The sequence below is a fragment of the Heloderma suspectum genome, chromosome 4 (assembly GCF_057233095.1).
Source record: "Heloderma suspectum isolate Gila_16-S chromosome 4, 16-S_ref, whole genome shotgun sequence".
Lineage (NCBI taxonomy): Eukaryota > Metazoa > Chordata > Lepidosauria > Squamata > Helodermatidae > Heloderma > Heloderma suspectum.
The window spans coordinates 105,756,420-105,781,010 of NC_139461.1; the positions used below are offsets into that span (position 1 = coordinate 105,756,420).

General features: G+C 44.3%; 1 protein-coding gene across 11 annotated transcripts in view; it reads left to right on the forward strand.

Moving 5' to 3' along the window:
* The window catches only part of CD83 (CD83 molecule), a 40,492-nt gene extending 21,162 nt beyond the window's left edge, over positions 1 to 19,330 (forward strand). For 9 of the 11 annotated variants that reach the window (XM_084850207.1, XM_084850201.1, XM_084850210.1 and 6 more), the window contains 3 exons: positions 7,070 to 7,283; positions 7,372 to 7,466; positions 16,738 to 19,330. In XM_084850207.1, the coding sequence (XP_084706333.1) occupies positions 7,070 to 7,283; positions 7,372 to 7,466; positions 16,738 to 16,824 (396 nt within the window). In that variant the 3' untranslated portion in view covers positions 16,825 to 19,330. Of the gene's footprint in view, positions 1 to 3,845; positions 3,922 to 7,069; positions 7,284 to 7,371; positions 7,467 to 16,737 lie in introns of all 11 variants that reach the window. The other 2 variants (XM_084850205.1, XM_084850206.1) reach the window with 1 other exon arrangement.
* Positions 19,331 to 24,591: the final 5,261 nt, after the last annotated feature.

Here is a 24,591-nt window from a genome sequence, read left to right on the forward strand (position 1 = left end):
AAACAGTAATTCCAACAAATAGTATGACATTTTGGACTGTAAAGTTCAAACAGCTCTCAGGTTAAATCACTAGTACAGGGTCACTCTGAATTGTGTAGTAAATGCAAACAATTAACCTTTGACTTCTTCTGCTTAAAAAGATATGATGATGATGTGACTGTGCAGTGTGTGCTGCTCTCTGCGTAGAATTAATGATCAGACCGTAAAGCCAACAGGGGTTGGTGAGCATCCTCAAACCATTTCTGTGGTTCTGTGACCTTGCAAGAAATACCCCCCAAACTATGTACAGAAATCAGGGTTTAAATACTTAACTTAAAACTACATTTAAAAATACTATGTACTAATCTAATCTAACAATAGCAGCGGGGTGTAAAAATTCATATTAATGCAACTTCTACTAATCCTTTCTCATGTATCGTAAACATACAACTGTTAATACAATTGCACTGATGAAGGGCTTAGAACAGGATAATATATAAATCCCTCTAACAGGAGGTGCACAGCCTTTTCAGCCCAAAGGGGTATGTGTGATGCTGGCTTGGGGGCTGCACTCATGCACCCCATATAAGCATATGCATACACAAGTATACGGGCATGCACCCCCCCCCCCCAAGGTCCAGGGTCTTCTTGTTTGTGGGGCCTTATCTGAAATTCCCTGTTCAGGGGCTCACCTATCCAGCTCACTCCTTAAAGAGTCACAGCAGCTGTTGCACTCAGAGGACAGGAATCAAAGAGTCTTCAGAGGGTGGCTTCCCAAGCCTTTCCTAGAAGATGTTTTGACTTCAACATTCAGAGGGCTGCTAGAGTGTCTTCTTGGAAGGCAAGTCAGCATAGCAACCTCCCTTCTGAGATGACACTCAGAGGGAAGTGGGCGATCAGTAGTGGGGAGCGGTGACCACTGCGGCAGGACTAGCGGCAGTAGGGCTGGCGGTGCCCATAAGTACTGCAGTTAATCAGCAGCAGTGGGGTGGGGTCACAGGAGACCACAGATAAAACCTTGAGGGGCTGTGGGATGTGCACCCCAAACCCTATAACAATTTACCTCAGTTCACATGATCATATAGCTCACCCAGAATACATTCATACTTACTGTTCATTTTCTGTGTTAAAAAAATCCATATTTTGCAGCCAAAGAATCTGAAATTTTTCATTGAAAGCTAGTTATGCAAATAAAAAATGGCAAAACATAGATCTAGGCAATGTTCATGTGGGCTTTGAAGAATGTCCCAGTTTCACTGTAATGCAGCAGCACTATTTGAAATTTATTCTATATATTCATTCAATTTGCCATCAAATGGTCCAGTATTTTTTAAACTTTCCACCCCATTTCTCCAACTACAATGAAGTAATGTGGGTGCTCATCCATTACATTGTGTTAGAATGGAAACTAGTGTGTAGAAATTCATTCATTCTATACTCTTCCTTGTCAGCAGCATTTTTCTTCTAATGTTTCCATTATTATGTATTTCTTCTCAATGTGATTATTTCAGCTGATGGTTAGACTCATTCCACTGGGAAGCTGAATTATGTTTTCAGCCTAGATTGGGCTATGACCCACAGTAGCATTTTGAAATGGGTGTCTCCTCTCCTTTCAGGGCTTACATATAGAGACACACAGGGCGCTCTCTTCCATCTATGTCTCATGCTAAATTTTGTAAAACTAAAAATTATTGTCCTAAAAACTTTATTTAACGAGTTCAAAACATTTGTGAAGTTGGTGTTTCAAATGGTTGTGTTTTGATGTTCTTCAGCATCAGTTTCTTTTATCTTAAAGTTTGGCTTCTCCTCCCCCACCAAAACCCCCCAGCAAAAAAAAGGAAAGTGAGAAATATACCAACAACATAATAGACCAAAACTTTTGACTGATACTTGAAAATCTGGAAGCATTTCAGTACTACTGACCCCAGGAAAGTGTCAATAAGACAAATCTTCTCTCAAATTCCTTTAGGGTGCAATCCTATGCATGTTTAGACAGAAAAAAGTCCTACAACTCCCAGCATCCTTCCAGTCAGCCATACTGCCTGGGGCATGCTATGAATTGTAGGACTTTTTTCTGTCTAAACATCCATAGGAATGCACCCTAAGGGAGCAATCCTATGACTGCTGGTCAGTGGCTAGATGACCATAGGATATGTGGTTTTCTGGGAACTGACCTCAGAGCCCTCCCCCCCTTTCCGTGCTGCCTGCGAGGCAGCATGGAACAGCCCTGTGCTCCAAAGAGGAGCATGGAGTGGCCAAAATGGAGCGTTCCAGGGGCATTCCGAGGTGGGGGAGGTAGAAATGCCAGTACAACACATCTTCCCCCGCTCTGCCTTCCCGCAGCTAGACAGCTGAAATTGCAAATGCAGGGCAGGAGAAGTGTGGAGGGAACGATCCCCTCCGTGCTTCTCCTGCCCTGCATTGGATAGGCGGTCACCTCCAAGTTCGGAGGCGGCTGCCTATCCCCATAGGATTGCACCCTTAGTTGTTTTAATTTTCTAAAATAAAATAATTATTTTTTAAAGTCTGTTTAAAAAAAGAAAGGCAGAAGGGTATTTTTCCTCTGACATAGTTTTGAACAGTAACTCCAAGTAATCAGTAAAAGTTAATGTTTATCATATACATAGATGCAACATCTTGTATATCTTCTATGTGTAATGTGATCTTTGGATTTTCTTTTTGAAATCTGGAAAATTAACTCCTTTTAATTAACTGAAAGATAGTAATGGTGGGTAAAAAGACTAGCTTATCAGAAGAATGTGTTTCATAATTTGGGGAGTGGGTTGGGAGGAGCAAGGCTTAAAATTTAAAAACATCTGACAAGATAACCTTGAGCTCAGTTAGATATGAAGGAACACATGCTTTCTTACCGTATTCCCTATGAATATCTGCTTAGATTTTATTGGGCATTTTGTAATTTGACTTCATCTGGCATATTTGACACTGGCCATTTATGTTTAGTCTAGCTGGTCTGAGAAATATTCACCCAAGAGCTGCATTAGGTAGTGGTATTTGGGCGTTTTTTTAATTGGATTGGAGATGTAAAAACGTTAGGGCTGATAGCAGATGTGCATTTGAGAGCTAACATAATTTGTCTTGGATGAATGTTTTACTGCCTGTTACAGTGGGATGTGCAAAGAAGTTTTAGGAAGAAAGATATATAAAATATGGTCAGAAAAGTAAGAGAGAAAAATGTAAGAAGTCACAATCGAGAAACAAGGTGATTTAAAATCTCATAAGCATGTTCAGAATTGTAATTTATTTACAAGCAATTAATTAAAGAAAAATTTGCTTGCCAACACTAAATGAAGATGAATCTTTCTGTCAAACTAACAATTTACCACTAGATGTCTCCACTGGCAAAATGTTATTACTTAGCCTTGCCCATGAAAGAATGTGTAATAAGAGAGAACTCTATTGCATTGTGATACAATATAGAAAAAAATTGTCATTGGAAAGGCTAAGAGAGATTATCCAAATAGTACAACATTTGTATAAATTCAGAACGAGAACATTGAGATATATTTCTATGCCTGTGTCTATAACTCATCTTTTTTTTTTTTTTGATATATCAGACAGGATGTGTTGGCAAGGAGCTCCCTGACCCTTTTTGTCTAGATGCATTATCTACTTATATGTACTGTGTTTGAATAATTCACGCTGATGAAATATAACTGCTCATCAGCCTTTCAGCAATGTGCTACAAACCTCTTAGAATGCTATATATCTGAGCATCTCATAGGAGCTTTGCAGTAGGCAACTCTGCCATGGACTTTTAACAAAGGAAACCTTCCCCACTGGACAAATGAAACATTTGTCTCAGTACCACTGTGCCCAGAAAGTGATTCAATTCTCCTGTTTTCCAGTTGCGTGGCTGCCATTTTACATGAGTACCAGGTTGCTAGGCAACTGCAGGAGACATTCCCTGACCACTTCCAAAAGGTGATAATTAGCAATGGAGTTTGGGGTGGGGTGTGTGTGTGTGTGTGTGTGTGTGTGTGTGATATTGCCCAGCTCAAGGCTTTGAGAAAACCATTTCACTCTGCCACAGATTTCACTATAAATATATTAGATGTTGCACCTCCACCTGGCCCCTGCAATAGGCCCATCCCTCCCTTCAAATTTCATGCTTGTGGTTCTAGAATAGCCCACTTGGCCTCAGCTGTACTTGGTCTGAGCCATCCCACTCTGCCTCTAGACCAGTGGTCTCCAAACTTTTTTGATCGCGCACTCCTATCAGTAAAAATTTTTTGATCATGTACCCCCAATATATGTATACTTATTTATTTATAATTATATATGTGTACTACTGTACTAATATATTATGTACATTATAAAACATATACAAATAGAAATTTTAAAAGGATGAGATAAAGATGAAATAAACAATATTTTAAAAATATTTTTTATTAATGGTACAAAACCCCTTCTTGCTCTCACTAAAAATATTATTAATATAATATTTTTTAGTGAGAGCAATGTGATTGAATATGCTTTGCCATTTTTGAAAATCTTGGTTTAACATTTTCTGATACCGCAATTGGAAGGTCTGGTTCTAAGTTCAGTTTATTCTGATACTTGGTTTTAATGGCTGTCATAGCTGTCACAGCACGTGCTTCCTTCTCGGCTTCATTCTGCCAAAGGAGAGCAGGAAGGGTTAATCTCTTTCCCGCTCTCCTTTGGCAGGATGGCAGCTACTCCGGTGCCGGTGCCACGGCTTCCTCTGCCATGCCTGGCAGAGACTGGCTCAGTTGCTCTCGGTAGCCGCAGTAGAGGCAGGATCAGATTGGTGCCAAGAGAGAAATGCCATGGAGCTTCCCTCTGGGTTCCCATCCCATCCTGCTGCCGCTGCCGCCCCTATCACTGCACACAATGGCAGCTCATCAGGGCGGCAGGAAGCTGGTCAATTATCAGGTAGGCACCAGCGTGCCCCCAGACACCTTTCTTGGCACCCATTGAGCTGCCCTACCCTTCCCACTTCTTAATGTTTTTAAACATAATTAACACATCTTCTTACTGGCAGCTAGGATTGCTTCAAAGCAAAGTAAGTGCCTCCAGCCACTGCCATCTTGATTTTCCGTGAAGGCCTCTGGCTCACACATGGAGCTCAGAGACATTCTTAGGAAATGAAGATGGCGGGTGGCTGCAGGCCAGTGCTTTCCTCTGCAGTACACCCAGCCTCTAAGAAAGAGAAGGGGGGAAAGTAAAAGGGATTTCTGTCACTTCTGTCTGGTAAATTGGTGGGTGGGGGTGGGAGAGGCTAAAGGGAGAAGTCAGGGCTTGGAAGGACAGCAGTAAGCCAACTGAGGGTCAGGGAAGCCAGCAGAAAGCCAGTATGGAGAAGGAGAGGGAGTGCAGCAGGAAGCCAATGGGGGGAAGCCAGGTTGGAGGCATCTGTGGGGTCAGGGAGGGTTGTGTGCTTGTGACCTTGTTTGGACGATTGTGGAGGCGAAATAACCCATTATGGGTTCTTTCCCCGCCACCCCTGCACATGCTGGTCGTGTGACCACCATTTGCATCATTACCCGTGTGTTGTCTGAACCCGGTGTGCGGTGTGGCCGTAGTGACTTTTCACCCACCCTACAATCCACAATGTGCAGTAAGGATTGTAGGGTGGGTGAAAAGTGACTATGGCTGCACCGGTTTCAGATGACAGGGCAACTTGTCCTACATCATGGGTAATCACGTGAATGGTAGTTGCACGACTGGCACATATGGGGGAGGGGAAAGAACCCACAATGGGTTCTTTTGCCCCTGCGATCCTGCGAACCCAGCCTGTATATCTAGATTAATGTAGGCTGCATGTGTGCAAGAAAGAGAGAGAGCAAAAGGGTTTAAGGAGGGATTTTGGAGGGATCCTGAAAAAAAGTGAGTGCAGTTTTGTGTGTGCTTGCACTGAGGAGGAAAAAGGAGGGATATGTATGTATGCATGCATGAATGATACATGGGGTGCGTGTGTATGGATGGAGGGTGGCTGGGTGTGTGTGTGTGAGTGTATGTGTGTGAGGGAGAGGGCATTTCTGTAGGTGGTGATATAGAGTGAGCAAGAGAAAGAGATGGAGGAATAGGCTGACTGGTCGAGTGAGGAGAAAAGACTTTGCCTTCTGTGAAACAGGTTTCTGTTGACGCTAAAAACTGTGGGCCCAAAGGAGCTATTTAGTGTGTTGGGGCTCAGATCCTTTCTCTTCCTTGTACTCAGTCTTTGGGAGAAGTTACTTGTCCTTTGTGACCAGCCACACCTCCCATGGCAGCCATTTTGTGGCTGTGCCGTGGACAATTTCTCAAATACCAAAAATGCCCACAGGCCCCAAAAGGTTGCCTACCACTGCCTAGCCAGTAGCAGCAAAGCTACTGATAGACAACGTTACCAACTTTTTTCCCCCAAGCTCCACTAACTCAAAAACCAGTAAACCCAAGATACACAGAATTATAATCCTCATTATAATGTATGAACAAGTAACTTACCTAGTCCTTCTGAGCTAGGCCTGATCTATACAGGAACAGCTGTGAAGCGAAGACATCCAGAACCCATCTGAATAGAAAAACCTCATGGAGCATATGCAGCTCAAAGTGCTATTCCCTTCTTTATGAAAAGGTCATACCTCAGGATTACAAAAATATACAAATGTAGTGACCACTGCTAGAAACCACATACACACCACATTTACAACTGATAGGAATATAGACCATTGAACATACTTAGAAAACCATGTTGCCAAAAATGACATTAACAGTAGGTGCAAAAGATGGAAGGGTCCCCCTTAAATCAGGGGTGGGTAGTTTGTGGTCCTCTAGATGTTGTTTTGGCCCACAGCTCCCATTATCTCTCAGCACTGGCTAAGGTGGCTAGGACTGCTAGGAGTTGTAGGTGAAAACATCTGGAGGGCCACAAGTTGCCCACCTGTGTGCTTCAATGAACATTTGGTCCCTGTGCCTCTCAGAGTCTCAAAAAGGGTCTGGGCTGATCCTTTTAAATTAGAGTCCTAAAACTGTGACATAATTGAATCCTGTAATTGCTTAGCAATGGAGTAAAAGTACTTTCTGGTTGGTTGCTGGTATAACTACCCATTAATGTGTAATTGTTTTGCAGATTGGTGACAACAGTGAAGAACTGCAGGATCTGCAATATCATAAGGAATATGATTATTCAAGAGAACGTAATGAATCCGTAGAGGTCTCTAATAGCACCTGGCATTCTCTGAAAATTAAAAATATTACAAGTTATAGCAGTGGGATATATAAATGCATCTTAAAGACACCAGTGAGAAAATACAACCAAAGTACAATTACATTAAGAGTAATAGGTATAGTATGATTGTTTGTCTGTTTTTTGTTTCCCATCATGCAACATTCAAGATACGTTAAAGTGAATGCACTTATTTTGCCTTGTAGGCTGTCCTGAAGCAAAATTTAAAAAATACAGAACAGAACTTACCTTGCTGTGCTCTCTTGGATTTTTCTACTTGCTGCTCATCTTCTTTACTTGCGTAAGTTCTTCTAGCTTGTTTCCAATTTTGTCATTACCCCCATTTCAGGTGCAATTGTGAATGTATTCACTAGGGAGTACATGAATGAGGTAGACGTACGTGTAAGAACTTTGGGGTTTGTGCCAGTTTCTGGCTGCAGCATGCACGTGGCATGCTCTTCCATTGTTCAGAGTAACAGGGGATGGTTCCCATGCAGTCTTGGAGCTTCATCCCACCATGTACATGCAAAACAGGCATATGCAGCCTGTCACTGTTGTAAGCATCAACTATATAGTACTGTAGACTTGTCATTTGTATTTAAGAAATACATTGGGTTGAATTCAGATTTCATCATACTTAGAATAGACCCATTGAAATCAGTGGGACATAAGTTAGTCATGAGTAACTGAAGTCCCATCCATTTCAATAGGTCTACTCTAAGAATGACTAAATCTGGATCCAGCCCTGTGAGTTCCTTGAAATACAGGAATGCAAATTGTATTTCCATAAACCACTGTACTGTTTTTAGCTGATGGAAAAATACAACCACAAGTACTGTGAATGCTGTGAGGATTGCGGTTGCTTGAGTAGCACAGGCACCTGTTGGATGATGCTTGTGATATCTAGGCATGGCGGAGAATTCCGCCACGGATTTCAAATGCACTGGCATTCGGCCCCTCGAAACCCGTGGTGGAACAGCCCCCCACCACCCTGCGGAATCCCCCCCAGGACGAAACTTACCTGGGGCGTCCCACCATTTGCGTCCTGCCAGGCTGCCATGATAGGCTACATAAGTATTTACGTAGCTTATCACAGTAAAGGCAGCCATGCAATAGCTGCCTTTACTGTGATAGGCTATGTAAATACTTATGTAGCCTATCACGGAAAGAGCAGCGGCGCAAATGGCATAGCGGCCGCCGTTTGCGCCCCTGCTCTTTGCCGTGATAGGCTACGTAAATAGTTACGTACTATCACGGCAGCCTGGCAGGACGCAAATGGCGGCTGCTATGGTGGCCGCCATTTGCGGCTGCAGCAGCCGGCCGTGTCCGGAACTCCGGCTGCGGATGGCCCTGGCCAGCGGCTCCATGGAGCCGCTGCGGAGCAGAGCCGGTCCAGGGAGGATTCTGGGGGGAGGGACGGAGCGCCTCCCCCCCACTGCGAATCAAAGCTGCGAAAAGGTAAGTGACTTTCGTACATCTGTAGTGATATCACTGTGACAAGCAACACAGGTCCCTCCAGGCCAGTCTGCAGTTTTATAGGGCCAGGTGGGACTCTATTGGTTCCTTGTGTCACCTGGTATAAGGGAACTTCTCTTTATACCAGGGGTGGCAACATGTTGGCCAAAACATCTGGAAGGCTACAATTCCCATCAGCCTGAGCCAGCATAGCCAATGGTGATGGATCATGGGAATTGTGAGCCAAAACATCTGGAGGGCTACAAGTTGCCCACCCCTGATTTACATGCAAGCTGCCATAGTAGGATAAAAGGTAAGTTTCCTGGGCTCTGGTTCCAAAACTCTGTTGCCTTAAATTCTGTTTCTCTTACTAGGTAATGTCACCCAGAAATTAGGAAGACTGTAGCAAATTACCTTGATGCTCAGTTCTCAGAACTCCACATATTGCAAATGGTATAGGCGTTTCTCCATCTTCTGGCCTTCATGTGCTGCTCTGCAAAGCTAGGTCTGTTACCCAGAAAACATCTCTCATCCATGACATGATCCGGGATGAGGGTGCAGACCTGGCATGTATACGGAGACCTGGCTGGCTGAGGCTGCTGCTCCAACTCTTGCGGCCGTGTGCCCAGCCAGATTTTTGTATGCACAACAGCCGAGGGCTGGGGATCGGGGAGGGGGAGTGGCTGTTATCTACCAGAAGTCCTTGGTCTTCACCAGACCCCCTCTCCGGGAGACCAAGGTTGCTGAGTGCATGTACTGGAGGCTGGGCCTGAAGGGCAGTCTGGGGATTCTGCTCGTCTACCGTCTACCCCACTGCATGACTGGCCGAGGTGCTTGAGGTGGTCTCTGACGTGTGTGTACAGTCCCCTAGCTTATTGGTGTTGGGGGACTTCAATGTACATTCAGAGGTCGTCCTCACGGGGGCACCTCAGGACTTCATGGAGACCATGGCTTCCACCCATGTAGCCAGTCATGCGCTAGACCTTGTGTTTGTTTCTGGAGAAGCGGGGAGTGATCTGGAAGTCGGGGGTATATCCACCATGCCCTTGTCATGGTCAGATCACTATCTGGTGATGTTGGACTTCTTGGTTCCACAACCCCTCCACAGGGGTGGAGGACCCATTAAAATGGTCCACCCCAGGTATCTTATGGATCCGAATAGATTCCTGAACGCGCTTGGGGATTTTCTGGAGCACGCAAATGGCCACTCGGTCGAGATCCTGGTTGGTGGGTGGCTGGGTGGGTGGAATGCTGCAATCACCGGGGGATTAGATTGGGTGGCTCCGAAATGCCCACTCCCCCTGAACAGGGCTCGGACTGCACCATGGTTCAATCCGCAGTTACGAGTTCTGAAACAGGAGGTGAGATGGCTAGAGCGCCGGTGGCGGAAGTCTCACTCCAAAGACGATCAGACACGGGCTAGAGCTGTATCTTCAGCCTATCACGTGGCGGTGAAGGCAGCAAAAAAGGAATATTATGCTGCCTCTATCGCGTCTGCACAGTGCTGTCCCAGGAGGCTGTTCCAAGTAGTCCAGAGCCTGGTCAGTCCAGTTGCTCCGGAACCGCTGGAACATTCTAAGGCCTCCTGTGAGGCTTTGGCAAGGCACTTTGCAGATAAAATTGATCAGATTAGGAGTGTTATTCTGTGTGCCATGGACACAGTGAGCGAGAGGCGGCCTGTGGGAAACCGGTTTTGTGGGATCGGTTCCAGCTTCTTCCTTCTGATGAAGTGGACAAGGTGCTCTCATCTGTAAGGCCAACCACCTGCTTACTTAAACCTTGCCCATCTTGGCTCATTATGAGCTGCAGAGAGAAGCTGGGTGAGAGGATCAGGGTGGTGGTGAATGCCTCCCTTGAGGAGGGAGTGATGCCATCAGCTCTCAAGGAGGCAGTGATAAAACCGCTCTTAAAGAAGCCCTCCTTGGATCCCCAAGTCCTGAACAACTTTCGCCCAGTCTCAAATCTGCCATTTTTGGGCAAGGTGATTGAGCGGGTGGTGGCGATGCAGTTGAAGGCACACTTGGAAGAAGCTGATTATCTATATCCATTTCAATTGGGCTTCAGGCCTGGGCATGGGACAGAAATGGCCTTGGTCGCCTTGGTGGATGATATGAGGAGGGCTCTGGATAGAGGCGAATGCTCCTTCCTTGTTCTCCTCGACCTCTCAGCGGCTTTTGATACCATTGACCATGTATCCTCCTGGACTGCCTGGAGGGGTTGGGCATTGGAGACACTGTATTGCGGTGGTTCCTGTCCTTCCTCTCCGGCAGGTACCAGAGGGTAGCACTGGGAGAGGAGGTTTTGGACCTGTGGCTGCTCACTTGTGGGGTGCCACAGGGTTCCATCCTCTCCCCGATGCTATTTAACATCTATGTGAAGCCGCTGGGGGCTATCATCAGGAGGTTTGGGGTGCGGTGTCATCAATATGCGGATGACATGCAGCTCTACCTCTCGTTCAAACCTTCACCAAGGTTGGCCGTAGAATCCCTGTCCAAATGTCTGGAGACGGTGAGCTGGATGGGGAGGAATAAGCTGAAGCTGAACCCTGACAAGACCAAGGTACTTTTGTTGGGAGACAAGAGGAGGTTGGGGGATGTTGACCCGGTGCTGAATGGGGTACGGCTACCCTTGAAAGACCAGGTCCGCAGCCTGGGGGTCATTTTAGACTCCTAGCTGCCCATGGAGGCTCAGGTGTCAGCTGTGAGCCAGACAGCGCTGTACCAACTCCATCTAATATGGTGGCTGCACCCCCTACCTTCCCGACCATCTGCTCCCAACAGTAGTACATGCCCTGGTCTCCTCTTGTCTAGACTACTGTAATGCACTCTACGTGGGGTTACCCTTGAAGACGGTTCGGAAGCTGCAGCTGGTACAGAATGCGGCGGCTCGCCTGATTAAAGGCAGCCGCCGCCAAGATCACATCACTCCAGTGCTGAAGGAGTTGCACTGGTTACCAGTTGTTTTCTGGGCCAAATTCAAGGTGTTGGTTTTGACCTTTAAAACCCTATATGGTTCTGGCCCAGCCTATCTTAAGGAGCGCCTCTAGCAACACCAGACAGGCCGCTCAACAAGATCAGCCTCGGATAGCCTTCTCTCTGTCCCATCAGCCAGGACAGCTAGGCTGGTGAGGATGAGGGAGAGGGCCTTCTCTGTGGTGGCCCCCACTCTGTGGAACTCCCTCCCTAGGGAACTCTGCCATGCCCCCTCTTTAATGAGCTTCCGCCACACATTAAAAATGTGGTTGTTCAGTCAGGCATTTGGGGTGGGTTAGGGTATTTCTAGAAATATGCTATTTTAATGTAGAATTTTATTGTTTTAAAACTATTGTATTGTTGTACATCGCCCAGAGTGGCTGGGTGACCAGACAGATGGGTGATTAAGAAAACAAACAAACAAATAAATAGCTAGCTAGCAAATAATTTATAAACCTATGATACAGTGTATTATGGTTGGGCTTTCTACCTGTCAGAAATAAACTCACACTAAGGTTCATTACAATACATAATATAAACAAATGCATTTGCCTTATTATCATATTCTGACATAAATCAAATGTTATCTGGTGAGATGATAATTTACCTCAGCAAAAAACTGTTTTTCATATATCTGTGGGAAACAGTTAAACGTTTGTGTATTTGGAGACTGACAATCTTTGGTAGTAATTTGTGCCATTCAGCATAAGATTCGGCTTGATAAATTTTGAAGGAAATTGTTAAATTGAAAACAGAAGAAGGAACAGAAAATTGATCTTTTCTGCTCACGATCCTGAAAATAGTTAAAACCAGTAGTATAAGGCCTCTTTGTTTCTCCATATATAAAAACTATAAACTCTGTTTGCTCTTGGAAGCTTTGTGGGTTTTTTTTAAAAAAAGTGGAGCCTTTTGCTGGAGATGACCATCTCAATCAAAAATTATATGTGACATATTCCCTCTATACGAATAAAGGCTCACAGACACTAAATCAGCTTTCATTAATGTTTAATATGACCTAAACCTAAAAAAGGAACTTTTTTTTTACTGTTTAACATAGCCATTGCTATCTTGTGAGTTATTATTTCTGTCTGCAGTTTGTTGTTGTTGTTCAGTTGTTCAGTCGTGTCTGACTCCATGTACGTGACCCCATGGACCTTAGCACGCCAGGCCTTCCTGTCCTGCGCTCTCTCCCAGAGTGTGCTCAAGTTCATATTCATTGCATCGGTGATGGTATCTAGGCATCTCATCCTCTGCTGGCCCCTTCTCCTTTTGCCTTCAGTCTTTCCCAGCATCACGGTCTTTTCCAGAGAGATTTCTCTTCGCATTAGGTGGCCAAAATATTTGAGCTTCAGCTTCAGTATCTGTCCTTCCAATGAGCACTCAGGGTTGATTTCCTTTAGGATTGACTGATTTGACCTCCTTGCAGTCCAGGGGACTCGTAAGAGTCTTCTCCAGCACCACAGTTCGAAAGCATCAATTCTTCGGCGCTCAGCCTTCCTTATAGTCCAGCTCTCACAGCCATACATTACTACTGGGAAAACCATAGCTTTGGTTAGACGGACCTTTGTCGGCAAGGTGATGTCTCTGCTTCTTACTATGCTGTCTAGGTTTGCCATAGCTTTCCTCCCAAGGAGCAAGCGTCTTTTAATTTCATGGCTACAGTCATCGTTTGCAGTGATCTTGGAGCCCAAGAAAGTAAAATCTGTCACTGCTTCCATTTCTTCCCCTTCTATATGCCAGGAAGTGATGGGGCCAGATGCCATGATCTTTGTTTTTTTAATGTTGAGTTTCAAACCAGCTTTTGCACTCTCCTCTTTCACCCTCAACAAGAGGCTCTTTAGATCCTCTTCGCTTTCTGCCATTAGGGTGGTATCGTCTGCATATCTGAGGTTGTTGATAATTCTCCCAGCAATCTTAATTCCGACATCCAACCTGGCGTTTCTCATGATGTACTCTGCATATAAGTTAAATAAGCAGGGTGACAATATGCAGCCTTGTCGTACTCCTTTCCCAATTTTGAACCACTTGGTTGTTCCATGTCTGGTTCTTACTGTTGCTTCTTGACCCTCGTACAGGTTTCTCAGGAGACAGGTAAGGTGGTCTGGTACCCCCATCACTTTAAGAATTTGCCACAGTTTGTTGTGATCCACACAATCAAAGGCTTTAGCGTCGTCAATGAAGCAGAAATAGACGTTTTTCTGGAATTCTCTTGCTTTCTCCATGATCCAGCGAATGTTGGCAATTTGATCTCTAGTTCCTCTGCCTCTTCGAAACCCAGCTTGTACTTCCGGTAGTTCTCGCTTTGCATACTGCTGAAGTCTAGCTTGTAGGATTTTGAGCATCACCTTGCTGGCATGTGAAATGAGCGCAATTGTGTGGTAGTTTGAACACTCTTTGGCATTGCCCTTCTTTGGAATTGGAATGTAAACTGACCTTTTCCAGTCTTGCGGCCATTGTTGAGTGTTCCAAATTTGCTGGCATATTGAATGCAGCACTTTAACAGCATCATATTTTAGGATTTTAAATAGCTCAGCTAGAATACTGTCATCTCCGCTAGCTTTGTTGTTATAATGCTTCCTAAGGCCCCCTTGACTTCACTCTCGAGGATGTCCGGCTCAGGTTCAGTGACCGCACTATCATGGCTATCAGGGACATTCAGATCTTTCCTGTATAGTTCTTCTGTGTATTCTTTCCACCTCTTCTTAATCTCATCTGCTTCTGTTAGGTCCCTGCCTTCTTTGTCCTTTATCATGCCTGTCTTTGCACAAAACATTCCCTTGAGATCTCCAATTTTCTTGAAAAGATCTCTAGTCTTTCCCATTCTGTTGTTTTCCTTGATTTCTTTGCATTGTTCATTTAAGAAGGCCTTCTTGTCTCTCCTTGCTATTCTCTGGAACTCTGCATTCAGTTGGATATATCTTCCCCTTCCTCCCTTGCTTTTCGCTTCCCTTCTTTCATGAGCTACTTGTAAAGCCTCATCAGACAGCCACTTGGCTTTCTTGCATTTCTTTTTCTTCAGGATGGATTGAGTTGCTGCCTCCTGAACAATGTTACGGACCTCCGTCCATAGTTCCTCAGGCACTCTGTCTATCAGGTCTAATCCCTGAAATCTATTCCTCACCTCCACTGTATATTCATAAGGGATATGATTTAGGTCATACCTGAATGGTTTAGTGGTTTTCCCTATGTTCTTCAATTTCAGCCGAAATTTTGCAACAAGAAGCTCATGATCTGAGCCACAGTCAGCTCTAGGTCTTGTTTTTACTGACTGTATAGAGCTTCTCCATCTTTGGCTGCAAAGGACATAATTAATCTGATTTCGATATTGACCATCTGGTGATGTCCATGTGTCTGTCTGCAGACATTTTGGTAAATTTAAAGGCACACTGGTCTATGGCAGAGTTTGAAGTGTTAAGACTGAAACTAGAATGTAAAAGCAGGACTCCCCATCCAGGAATGGCATATCTTCTAGATGCTCCTGCTCAAGGGGGTTGGACCAACTTCTATACCAAGAAAAGCTAAAATATTTGGGACAACAACGAAAAAGGACAACAAGGGAGGATCAGAGAAAGGTATATAAAATTATAAACAGTGTGATGAGAGAAGAAAAAACTCTTTATCCACTGTTCTATTACTGAAACTCAGTTTCCATGTTAAAATTGATTTGGCAGTAGGATCAGGATGTACAAGAGGAAGTATGTCTTGAAACAATACATAATTCACTTGTGGAATTCACTAACACGAGATGTGACAGCCACTAGCTTAGATGGCTTTTGTTTTTAAAGGTTAGTTAGACAAATTCATGAATAGAAGTTTATGAACAGCTATGAGCCAAGACAGCTAAATGGAGCCTCCAGGCTCAGAGGCATGGATAACCATAAACTAGAGCCGTACAACGAGGGAGTACAATCACCTTCATGCCCTTGGCTTGTTGTAAGTTTCCAACGGCCTCTGGCTGGCCCCTGTTGAAACAGAATGCTGGACGAGATGAACCTTGGAATGATCCAGCAAGGCAGTTGTTACATCTTGCTGCCTGTATCAACACACACCATTGATATCAGACAAACGTATTAGTGGTCTTTTTAAAAAAAAGTATTCTCCATTTTTTTTTTAGAGTGTTTAGAACATGGCGACCAAAAAGGTTGTACTCTCAAGTCACCATGTGATGTTAGCTTGGGAGTTCAGGGTCACACATGCACACGCACACACACACACACACAGGCCAGATCACTCATGGTGACTGAATTTCAGGCCTTGTGGGGGCACTGGTTGTGCACCCCCTGGGCTACAGGTTTTATATGCCCCGGTTTAGAATAATTATGGCCTTACTCAGGACCATTTAAAAACAAATCAATAGCTAAGCTGGAATTTGACCAAGGTCTTTGTACCTTTATCTCTTGTCCTCGTGAACCAATGTTAGAAGTGCAATATTGTCCTGCCTTCCCTGATCTTCTTAGAGATGAGGAACATGCTTCTCAGTTTCACCAGGACACCGTAGTTCTGATGAATAGCAGACAGATGATGGCAAACAATCTCTTTTTGGTGCACCATGAGATTGCATGAAACTTTAACTAGACTTAACTTGAAACTGGCCTCGTAGTTTTGCAGCTTTGCACAGTTTTGCATAATTAGAGCCATCAAGATGGTTTTCTAGGACAGGAAGGTAAAAGGAAAGTATTTATATCCTAAATGTCTATCCTTTTGACCAACCCCCCCATAATAGAAACTCACTTTTTGTATTGTATTACTCTTTTGATATTTTTCTCTGCTGCTATAATATTTTTAGATGCGTTCATGTGTTTTAGCTTACGATGTTATGGTTTGGAATACGTTATAATAGTTTGTTTTAATATGTTGTGAGCCACGTCAAGAGGCCACCTGTAAATAAATACAAATGTTCACTTGATGGGATCTCTCTCACATTTTGTGCTTATAGTGAAACACTCAAAACTGCACTGCATAATAAACTCCATCAGACAACGCCCCAGCCCCCAGGCAAACAAACAGTTTCTGGTGTGGGGGAGATAAATGAAAATGTATCCTAGTGACTTGTGATTAAATTCTAAAAGTTTTAAGACTAAACAGTTAAATAAACATTTTTCATGATGTTCCTAAATGCTCATGGTTTTTTCTTTGCTTTTCTAGACATGCTTAAAAGAGAAAAGTCCTCCAGATTATCAATCCAGAAAGAACCACATAGACAACAAACTTTATCTCATCAGTACCTGTTGAAAGGATGATTTCCAATGCCAAAGACAAGCTTATTTAGGGTTCTGCCCAGCTGGTTTTGTTGAGTCACTGGAGCTCATCAATAGTCTTAAGAACATGAAGTCAGATGGATGGAATAGCCATTTGATACATATTTTCCTCTCAGAATAACCCGAAAGTCTCAGTAATCTATAAGCTACTTGCTTCAGCTAAAGGGAAAATGTCAGAGAACATAGTTTCATTCACTACAATACAAACATACATCAGTGACAATACGATTTTCATACAAGGTTACTATACTAATGTTGGCATGTTGTCTTGTTTATATATCCCGATGTCTTACTTTGGAGTGTTTGTTCATAATATGTAAAATATGCTACAGCATAGGTTTGGCCCTTTAATGTGCCAAATAAAGAATTGATTGAACTAGCTCTTTCAATAACCATTCAAAACAGCTGCTGCAGTACATGTTTTCAGACAGCAATGCTTTTTCAAGTGATTGATCAGTGAAAGAATGGGAGGAAACATTACTGAAGCCTCTGTCTCAAGTGTGTAGTGTGACAACCTGTGTTTATTTCTGTATGCATTTGAGACTGCCAAGTGAACCCTTTATATGCTGGAATGACAGCATACACATAAATGATTTCTCAGAAGAATCTTCCCTTAAGAGACAGTATTTAAATAATACTGCTACAGGGGCAGCCCTCGACTAGCTGCCAGCAACTGGCGCCCTAGGCAAACCATGCAATCAGTGCACCCACCCCCAAACCCCAAGGGCAAATCTAGGCTGCGGTTTTTGGTAAACTGGGAGGGCTCCTTCACACTGGGCTTTTATCCCGCTATGGAGATTGCTTATTCACAGAAGTTTGTGGGTGCTGCACACGACACAGCCCTCATCTAGGGAATCTCCCGCTCTTTGTGAGCTCTATTGCGTTGTTTTCCATGATGAGGAAAGTCCTGCATTTTCCCTTCTTCCGCCATGGACTCGACAAAAATGAGGTTGTACAGTTTAAAGTCACTTTTATTACAAATAAAACCTACTGTCTTTGTAATGAAACACATAGATCTCATTGTGAAGTTTATGGTCTTTTTAGAGCTATGTGGAAAGGACCTGATGTGATCCCACAAAGATTCCGGAAGCAGACGACCCGGTAAATTGCAGGATTTTTAGCCTTGTGTGACAAAGCCTCTATTTTGCCTCTATTTTCCGTTTAATGAAGAGGCAACACACACACACACACAGCCCGCATCTCCTGAAGCAGAACTATCATTTATTATAGACACACCCAAAATGTGTGTGTGTGTGTGTGTTCCTAAGCGCTGTATCAGCACAGAGGATCTGATAAAAACAATGAAGAGGACGAGCACAGCCCTAGCAGAAGGGTCCCTGTTGCATCCTCCAGGTGACATGGCCAACAAGATGCCACCGGCCTCTCGACTCAGTCCTCAGAGGGCAAAGGAAGCAGCTGCTAAGGGAGGGGAGGCTCTCACTCCCTGCCTCCAATGGGGAGCAGCAGCAAAGTAGGAGGATATCCCACGTCGCCTGAGGAAGGACTGGGTCCTGCAGGCAGGCTGACTTAGCCCAACCATTCCCAGTTAGTCCCTTGCTCATTTCCACAACCTTGGTCATATTCCCTCTGTGTGTGCACAGGAATTGAAACAATGACATCATATTGGTATTTTTTATTTCCTTCCCTTGAATTTAGCACCGTACTAGGGAACCGCCTAGTTTGCCTATATGGACGGGCTGCCCCTGTACCGCTAAACAATTACTATTTGATAAAAAGAGAGGCATGAGTACTAAGTTGCTTTAAGGCTGTGGTCCTTTACCCATTTACCTGAGAGTAAGCCCCATTGAACTCAGTGAGACTTACTTCTGAGTAGACATGGACAGGATTTCACATTAACAGCTGATGTGGCATTGTATTATGGAAGGCTACAAAGTACATTTTGCCAAAAAACATTTTACTGTTGGTTGTTGTCATCTGAGAAAATGCTGAGTCAATGAAGGGACAGGAGGAGGTGAAAAAAAGAAAAGTTCTGGAAAAACAAAAGTTCAAATATCTCTGCCAACACAAGGGAAGCATTTCAGCTTGAGTAGAAAGCCTCATATACCCAATTATTTTTTGCAGCGGTAAACATTAGGGATATCTTTTTCTTCTTCAAGTGATAACAATAGTCACTTAACATTAGTAACTTGTGTGGTAGTACTGAGAGTTCTATTCATGCATCACAGATAGGAGAACCTATCTATAATCAGTACCTTTGAGGTAATCATAATTCTTCTTTGACCTATTCCTTTGAAACTGTAAACGTGATTAATGAAGAAAAACTTCCCTTGATTTTGCCATTTCCTTGTGTTTAACACTCTGCAAAAATAAAACGTAACCTCAGGAATTCTTGTACCGGGTTCAATTCAGGGTAGATGAATGTGTGGTTCAAAGTAGGACTGTCACTTTGTTAAAGAAAGCAAAGTTGCTTAATTGTATGAGTTTTAACTATCTATTAAACTTGCATCAATTTGTATAGCAAAAAAAAAAAAAGTGTGAAGAGGCATGGTTTCCATTTTCAGGTGATGTATGCACATGATATAACAGGCACAAACCTGGGGCAAAACTACACATGTAAATTACATCAATGCAATTAATATGCTTCATTCTACAAGTTTAAATTGCAGCCACAGGGCATACAGGGAGGAGAATTTACCCTCTCCTCCCTTGCCAAGGTCCTGCTGAGAACTGCAAACCCAAAGCTGCTGTTAGCCCAAGGAGGGAAACACCTATTGGTGCTGTGAGGGAGCACTGGAGCTAACCCCAACATTCCTGCAAGGTCAGACAGGCCAGACCTGGCCTCAAGCCCAAAAGACATCCAGTAACTGCCGTCTCCTGCCAAGAGGCACTGAATCTAGCACTGAGATTGAGCAGAAAGGATCACACCAACTTGGAGTCAGATAATATATTGTAGGGGGAGAGAAGGGGCGAGTTAGAGGTGGTAGGTTGTACAGAGGGTTACAAAGCTGAGAATTTGAAAGGAAACCATAACATACACAAAGAGCCTTTATACCACACCCCAAACTAGCTAGCCTATCCTTTCACACACATAGGTACGGGCCTCCCAGGATAGCATCCAGCTAACAGCAGGTCCAACCCCACTATAGTAAAGGGAGACACCATGCTTCTTCCTTGACCTCCTTTTATGGCCCAGCCCCAGCAAACCAGGGCAGATTTCCTTTAGCCAATCACCAGCTCAGCCCCAGAGGGACCACCTTCGTCCAGAAGAGGTAGGATCTTCCCACCAAGTCCAGCTGTTATCTACTTCCCAATTAGCGGGAGTGAGCATGGCCTTGAGCAACAGGGCCAAGGAGCTGGCAGATAGCACACCATTCCAGGTGGATACCTGGCACGTGATACCCAGGTCTAGTCACATGGTGGGAAACAGGCCATCGTTCTTGACAGGCACTAAAGGGAGCTTCTCTCTTGGGGCTAATACCCGATTCAGGGAGGCAACTTTCATCAAGATCATGGTAGAGGAAGAAAGGGCTATCCCCCCACTCTCTACACACCTCAGTCCCAATTTTGATCAACCCACCACCCCCAAAGGCATCAGCTTAAATGTAAAAATTCTATTCATGCAAATAATAGTATGTGTAGTTTGGCTCTCAGAAGAGGCATGGTATTGTATGCGAGTTAAGTTTTTAAAATTCTGCTTAACTGATCAATAGGTTCCTAGTTGATTAACTGATAAGTGATTGGGGCTGCAATCTTGTGCATCCTTACTTGGCAGTAAGTGCTATTGAACACAGTGGGACTGACTTCTGAGTAATGCAAAGGTTTGATAGGCAAAAGTTTGTGCTATAAGGGTTGCAATCCTACTTTAAAGCTTTCCCAAGCCAATGAGTTGGTCAGGCACCATTAGTCACTTGGGAGAGTCTTCTGCATTGGTCAGCCATATGACAATAGTGAGTGTGGTGAAATAAACAGCACAAGATGCAAAAGGTAATTTCTTTTCAGATCAGGTGTTCAGAGCAGGGAGTTCCTGAACCTAAAGACTAATGGTGCAATGTTATGCATGTTTATTCAGAGGTAAGGCCCATGGTATTCATGCATAGGTAAGTATGCATAGGACATTTGAGTAAAGGGCTGGATGCGCCCAATCTCGTCTGATCTCGGAAGCTAAGCAGGGTCGGCCCTGGTTAGCACTTGGATGGGAGACTGCCCGGGAATCAGGCTTCCTACACTGAGCAGCGAGTTGGACTCGATGACCTTGTCTTCCAACCCTATGGTTCTATGATTGCAGGCTATGCAGAATGTTGGTCATTCCCTCTTAGTGAAAATATTAGTAATGATTGTCTTAGTGAGCTGCATGAATTGTATTCACCTATGGTTCAAGGCTATACATAAATTCAGCTTCTGTTTAAATGCTATTCTCCTTTATGTTTAAGAGCATCCCAGATAACACAGCATATATTTCAGTTCACGTGAGAGTTCCTTTCCTGCATTGTGCAGGGGGTTGGATTCGATGGTCTTGTAGGCCCCTTCGAACCCTACTATTCTATGGTTCTTTCTGTGGAGCAGAGAGTGATGCAATGGTGTTTTCTGAGCTCTGCTGCTGTCTACTGACCTTCTCCACAAATAACACTGCGTTTTGGGATTAAAATTGATTTTCCTCATCAGTATGCAAGGGAAACAATGCTAGAACATGTTAAAGCAGCTGATAGAAGCTACATGTCTAAAATTATTGGGTGTACTTTATTTTTCCTCCAAGTAGCTATAACAGGGCATATAAGATCCCCGTTTCTTCATTCATAATTTGTCATTTATATATAAACACAATAGCAACAGGTGCTAGTTCCGTTTGTTTATGGATTGGCCTTGTCAGCCATTGCTAACATATTAGTCACTGTATGAAGTAATGTACAAGTGGTAATGAATATACTGAAAAGTATCATGTAAATGTGTCAAAATAGTAGAATTTAAATCTGCCTTGTAAATAAGCCCACTAGGGTGTTTCTAGGGGTGGGCCCAAAAGCACATGCTGTGAATATAATTCTTAGTGTGTGGCTTTTTATCATTATTGTTATAGTTATTTATTTATTTTCTGTTATTCACCATCACAGGGCTGGGAGTAAGAGAAGGAGCGAATGGGCAGGCACCTCTCACTCTTTGGGCACACATGCAGGGGAATTAAGGGAAAGAGGACTGCATTTGGGAAGATCCTGGATTAACTGAGCAATAAAGAAATGGAAGGGTTGGGAAGATCTGGAAGGTAAATTAATAGGGAGGGGAGTAAATCAATTGAAGGCGATGCATTTGAATGGGGTGTATGTGTGGGGAATATTAATTAGCTTGTCTTCTCTAAAATGGCTGTTGTGTCAAAGAGTGATTTGGTGTCTGGGGGCTGAGACTTCCCAGTCCTCTGCCTTGAATGCATTTGGTGGCATTAGGCAACTCACTTCTCCCTCTAGTCTAATGCCCTGTTTCCAACAGGGTTTTCCTAAAGGAAATCAACCCTGAGTGCTCATTGGAAGGACAGATACTGAAGCTGAAGCTCAAATATTTTGGCCACCTAATGCAAAGAGAAAACTCCCTGGAAAAGACCCTGATGCTGGGAAAGACTGAAGGCAAAAGGAGAAGGGGCCAGCAGAGGATGAGATGGCTAGATAGCATCACCGATGCAATGAATATGAACTTGAGCACACTCCGGGAGAGAGCGCAGGACAGGAAGGCCTGGCGTGCTATGGTCCATGGGGTCACGAAGAGTCGGACACGACTGAACAACAACAATTTCCTCTTGTGAATTTGTGCTATTCTGCTATACCACATTGCGACCTAGAGGTTATGTAGCAGAAAAGCAGGAAAAGAAATGCTCCTCATTTAGTGCTCAGATCGCAATTCTACAACAAAACTGAAGGTAGCTACAGCGGGTTAACAGCCTTGTGTAGAGAAGCTCATGGTGTAGTGGTTAGAGTGTCAGAGTAGGACTGGGGAGACTTCCCTTCAAATTCCTGCTCAACTATGAAGTTTCCTGGGTGACCATGGGCCAGTCATTCCTTTGCATGGTCTGAAGGAACATGAGGCAGCCACCTTGCTGAAGCTAAGCAGGACTGGGTCTGGTTGCTGGTCGGAGGGGAAGCCACCTGGGAACCACATGTAGCCACCTTGACTTCCATGATGGAAGAAAAGTGGGATATAAATAAATAAACAAATTTCAGCCTAACAAACCTCACAGGGTTGTTGTGACAAAGATAAAATGGTCACAGGGGAAAAACTAGGTACATTGCCCTGAATTCCTACATAGTAGTTTTATGGCATGTTTTTTACATCTGTCATAAATACCGTGCTTTCTGGCAAAACAAGACATATAGTTCTGTAATCACCACAGTCAATACTGGACCCACCATACAGTGCCGGCTCTACGTTTTTGAAGGCCCCTGGGCAAAACACCCTCAATGGGCTTCCTCCCTCAGTGAGTCTCCCCTCTCACCACCATTGTTGCCAGCTGCCATTGCTCCTCCTCCTCTTTCTCAACATTGCTATCACTTGCTTGAAAGGCAAAGTGCCAGGGAGCAAGCAGGCAGTGGCATCTCCTGCTCCTCCTTTCTCACCACTGCCATTGTCTTCACCAGAGTGAGAGCCTGGTGAACAAGCAGGTTGCAATGGGGAAGAGGAAGAGCAACTTTAGGGGGATCTTCCTAGTGCACCCCAGCTGAGCTGTGGACCCTTGACAGGTGCCCACCCATGGCTACCCTTGATGCCAGCCCTATACATGATGCCCCAATGTCTGGATGCATCTCTTGATGTGCTTCAGGATGCACAGCTCCATCCCAAGTCCTCAGCCATTACACAAAACTCGCTGCTCACAATAAGAGCTGAACCAGGGCCAACATATTTCAGTCCTTACTGTTTCTGAACTTGGAATGCTCCTTTGCCTGCCCCAAATTGCAGCTTGCATAAAAAAACAAGCTGCTACTACTAGAAGTGGAGCTAGAATTTCTGATTTATTCTAGCCCTATGCAGGCCTGCTCTAGCCCTATGGTCATCTGCTCGTGTGTAGGGGTGTGTGGGCATGCATGTAAGCCACACACCCCAACGTCCCCATGCTCCCAGTACCCAGTTAGACATTCATGCACTGAGCGGGAAGGTCTGAAGAGGGCTCTGTAAACACGTTCAGCTGAATGCACTTACAGAGTTTCCGCGATTGCGAGCCCGGCCTTGCCAGGATTTATGATTGCAGAAACTCTGTAAGCACACTCAGCTGAATGCGTTTACAGAGCCCTCTTCAGACCTTCCCACTCAATGCACAAAGATCTAAACAGAGGTTGGGTGCCCAAGGATGCCCAGTCCCTCTACATGTAAGCAGGCGAACACCTGCATAGGGCTTTTAGCCTTGTTTTATACTGCATCATTTTAGAAGCGCTTGGTGTAAAGTGAACTCCTCCTGCCCATCCAGGCAAGCAACCCCGTCTAATGAGCTGTGACTCAGTTAACACAAGCTGTATCCGGAGAGTGGCTTCTTCCTCTCTCTTGCAGTTGCACACTTTAGGACTAACCTGGAGGTTCAGGATGCTGATCTGAGAGAGAAAGGGAAGTGAGGGGGGGACCAAAATGCATGGGATTTTGTACAATAGACCCTGGGCAAAGCTCAGTTAGGCCACTCATGGTGATTCCACTTATCCCTCAACTCTTCTGCTTAGGTCTGCTGCACAATATTTGGCACAGTTCTCCTGTGCCTTACAGACATGGGACTTGATGCAGTGAGTCAGTGCACCTGACTAGAGTGACAAGCAGGCTC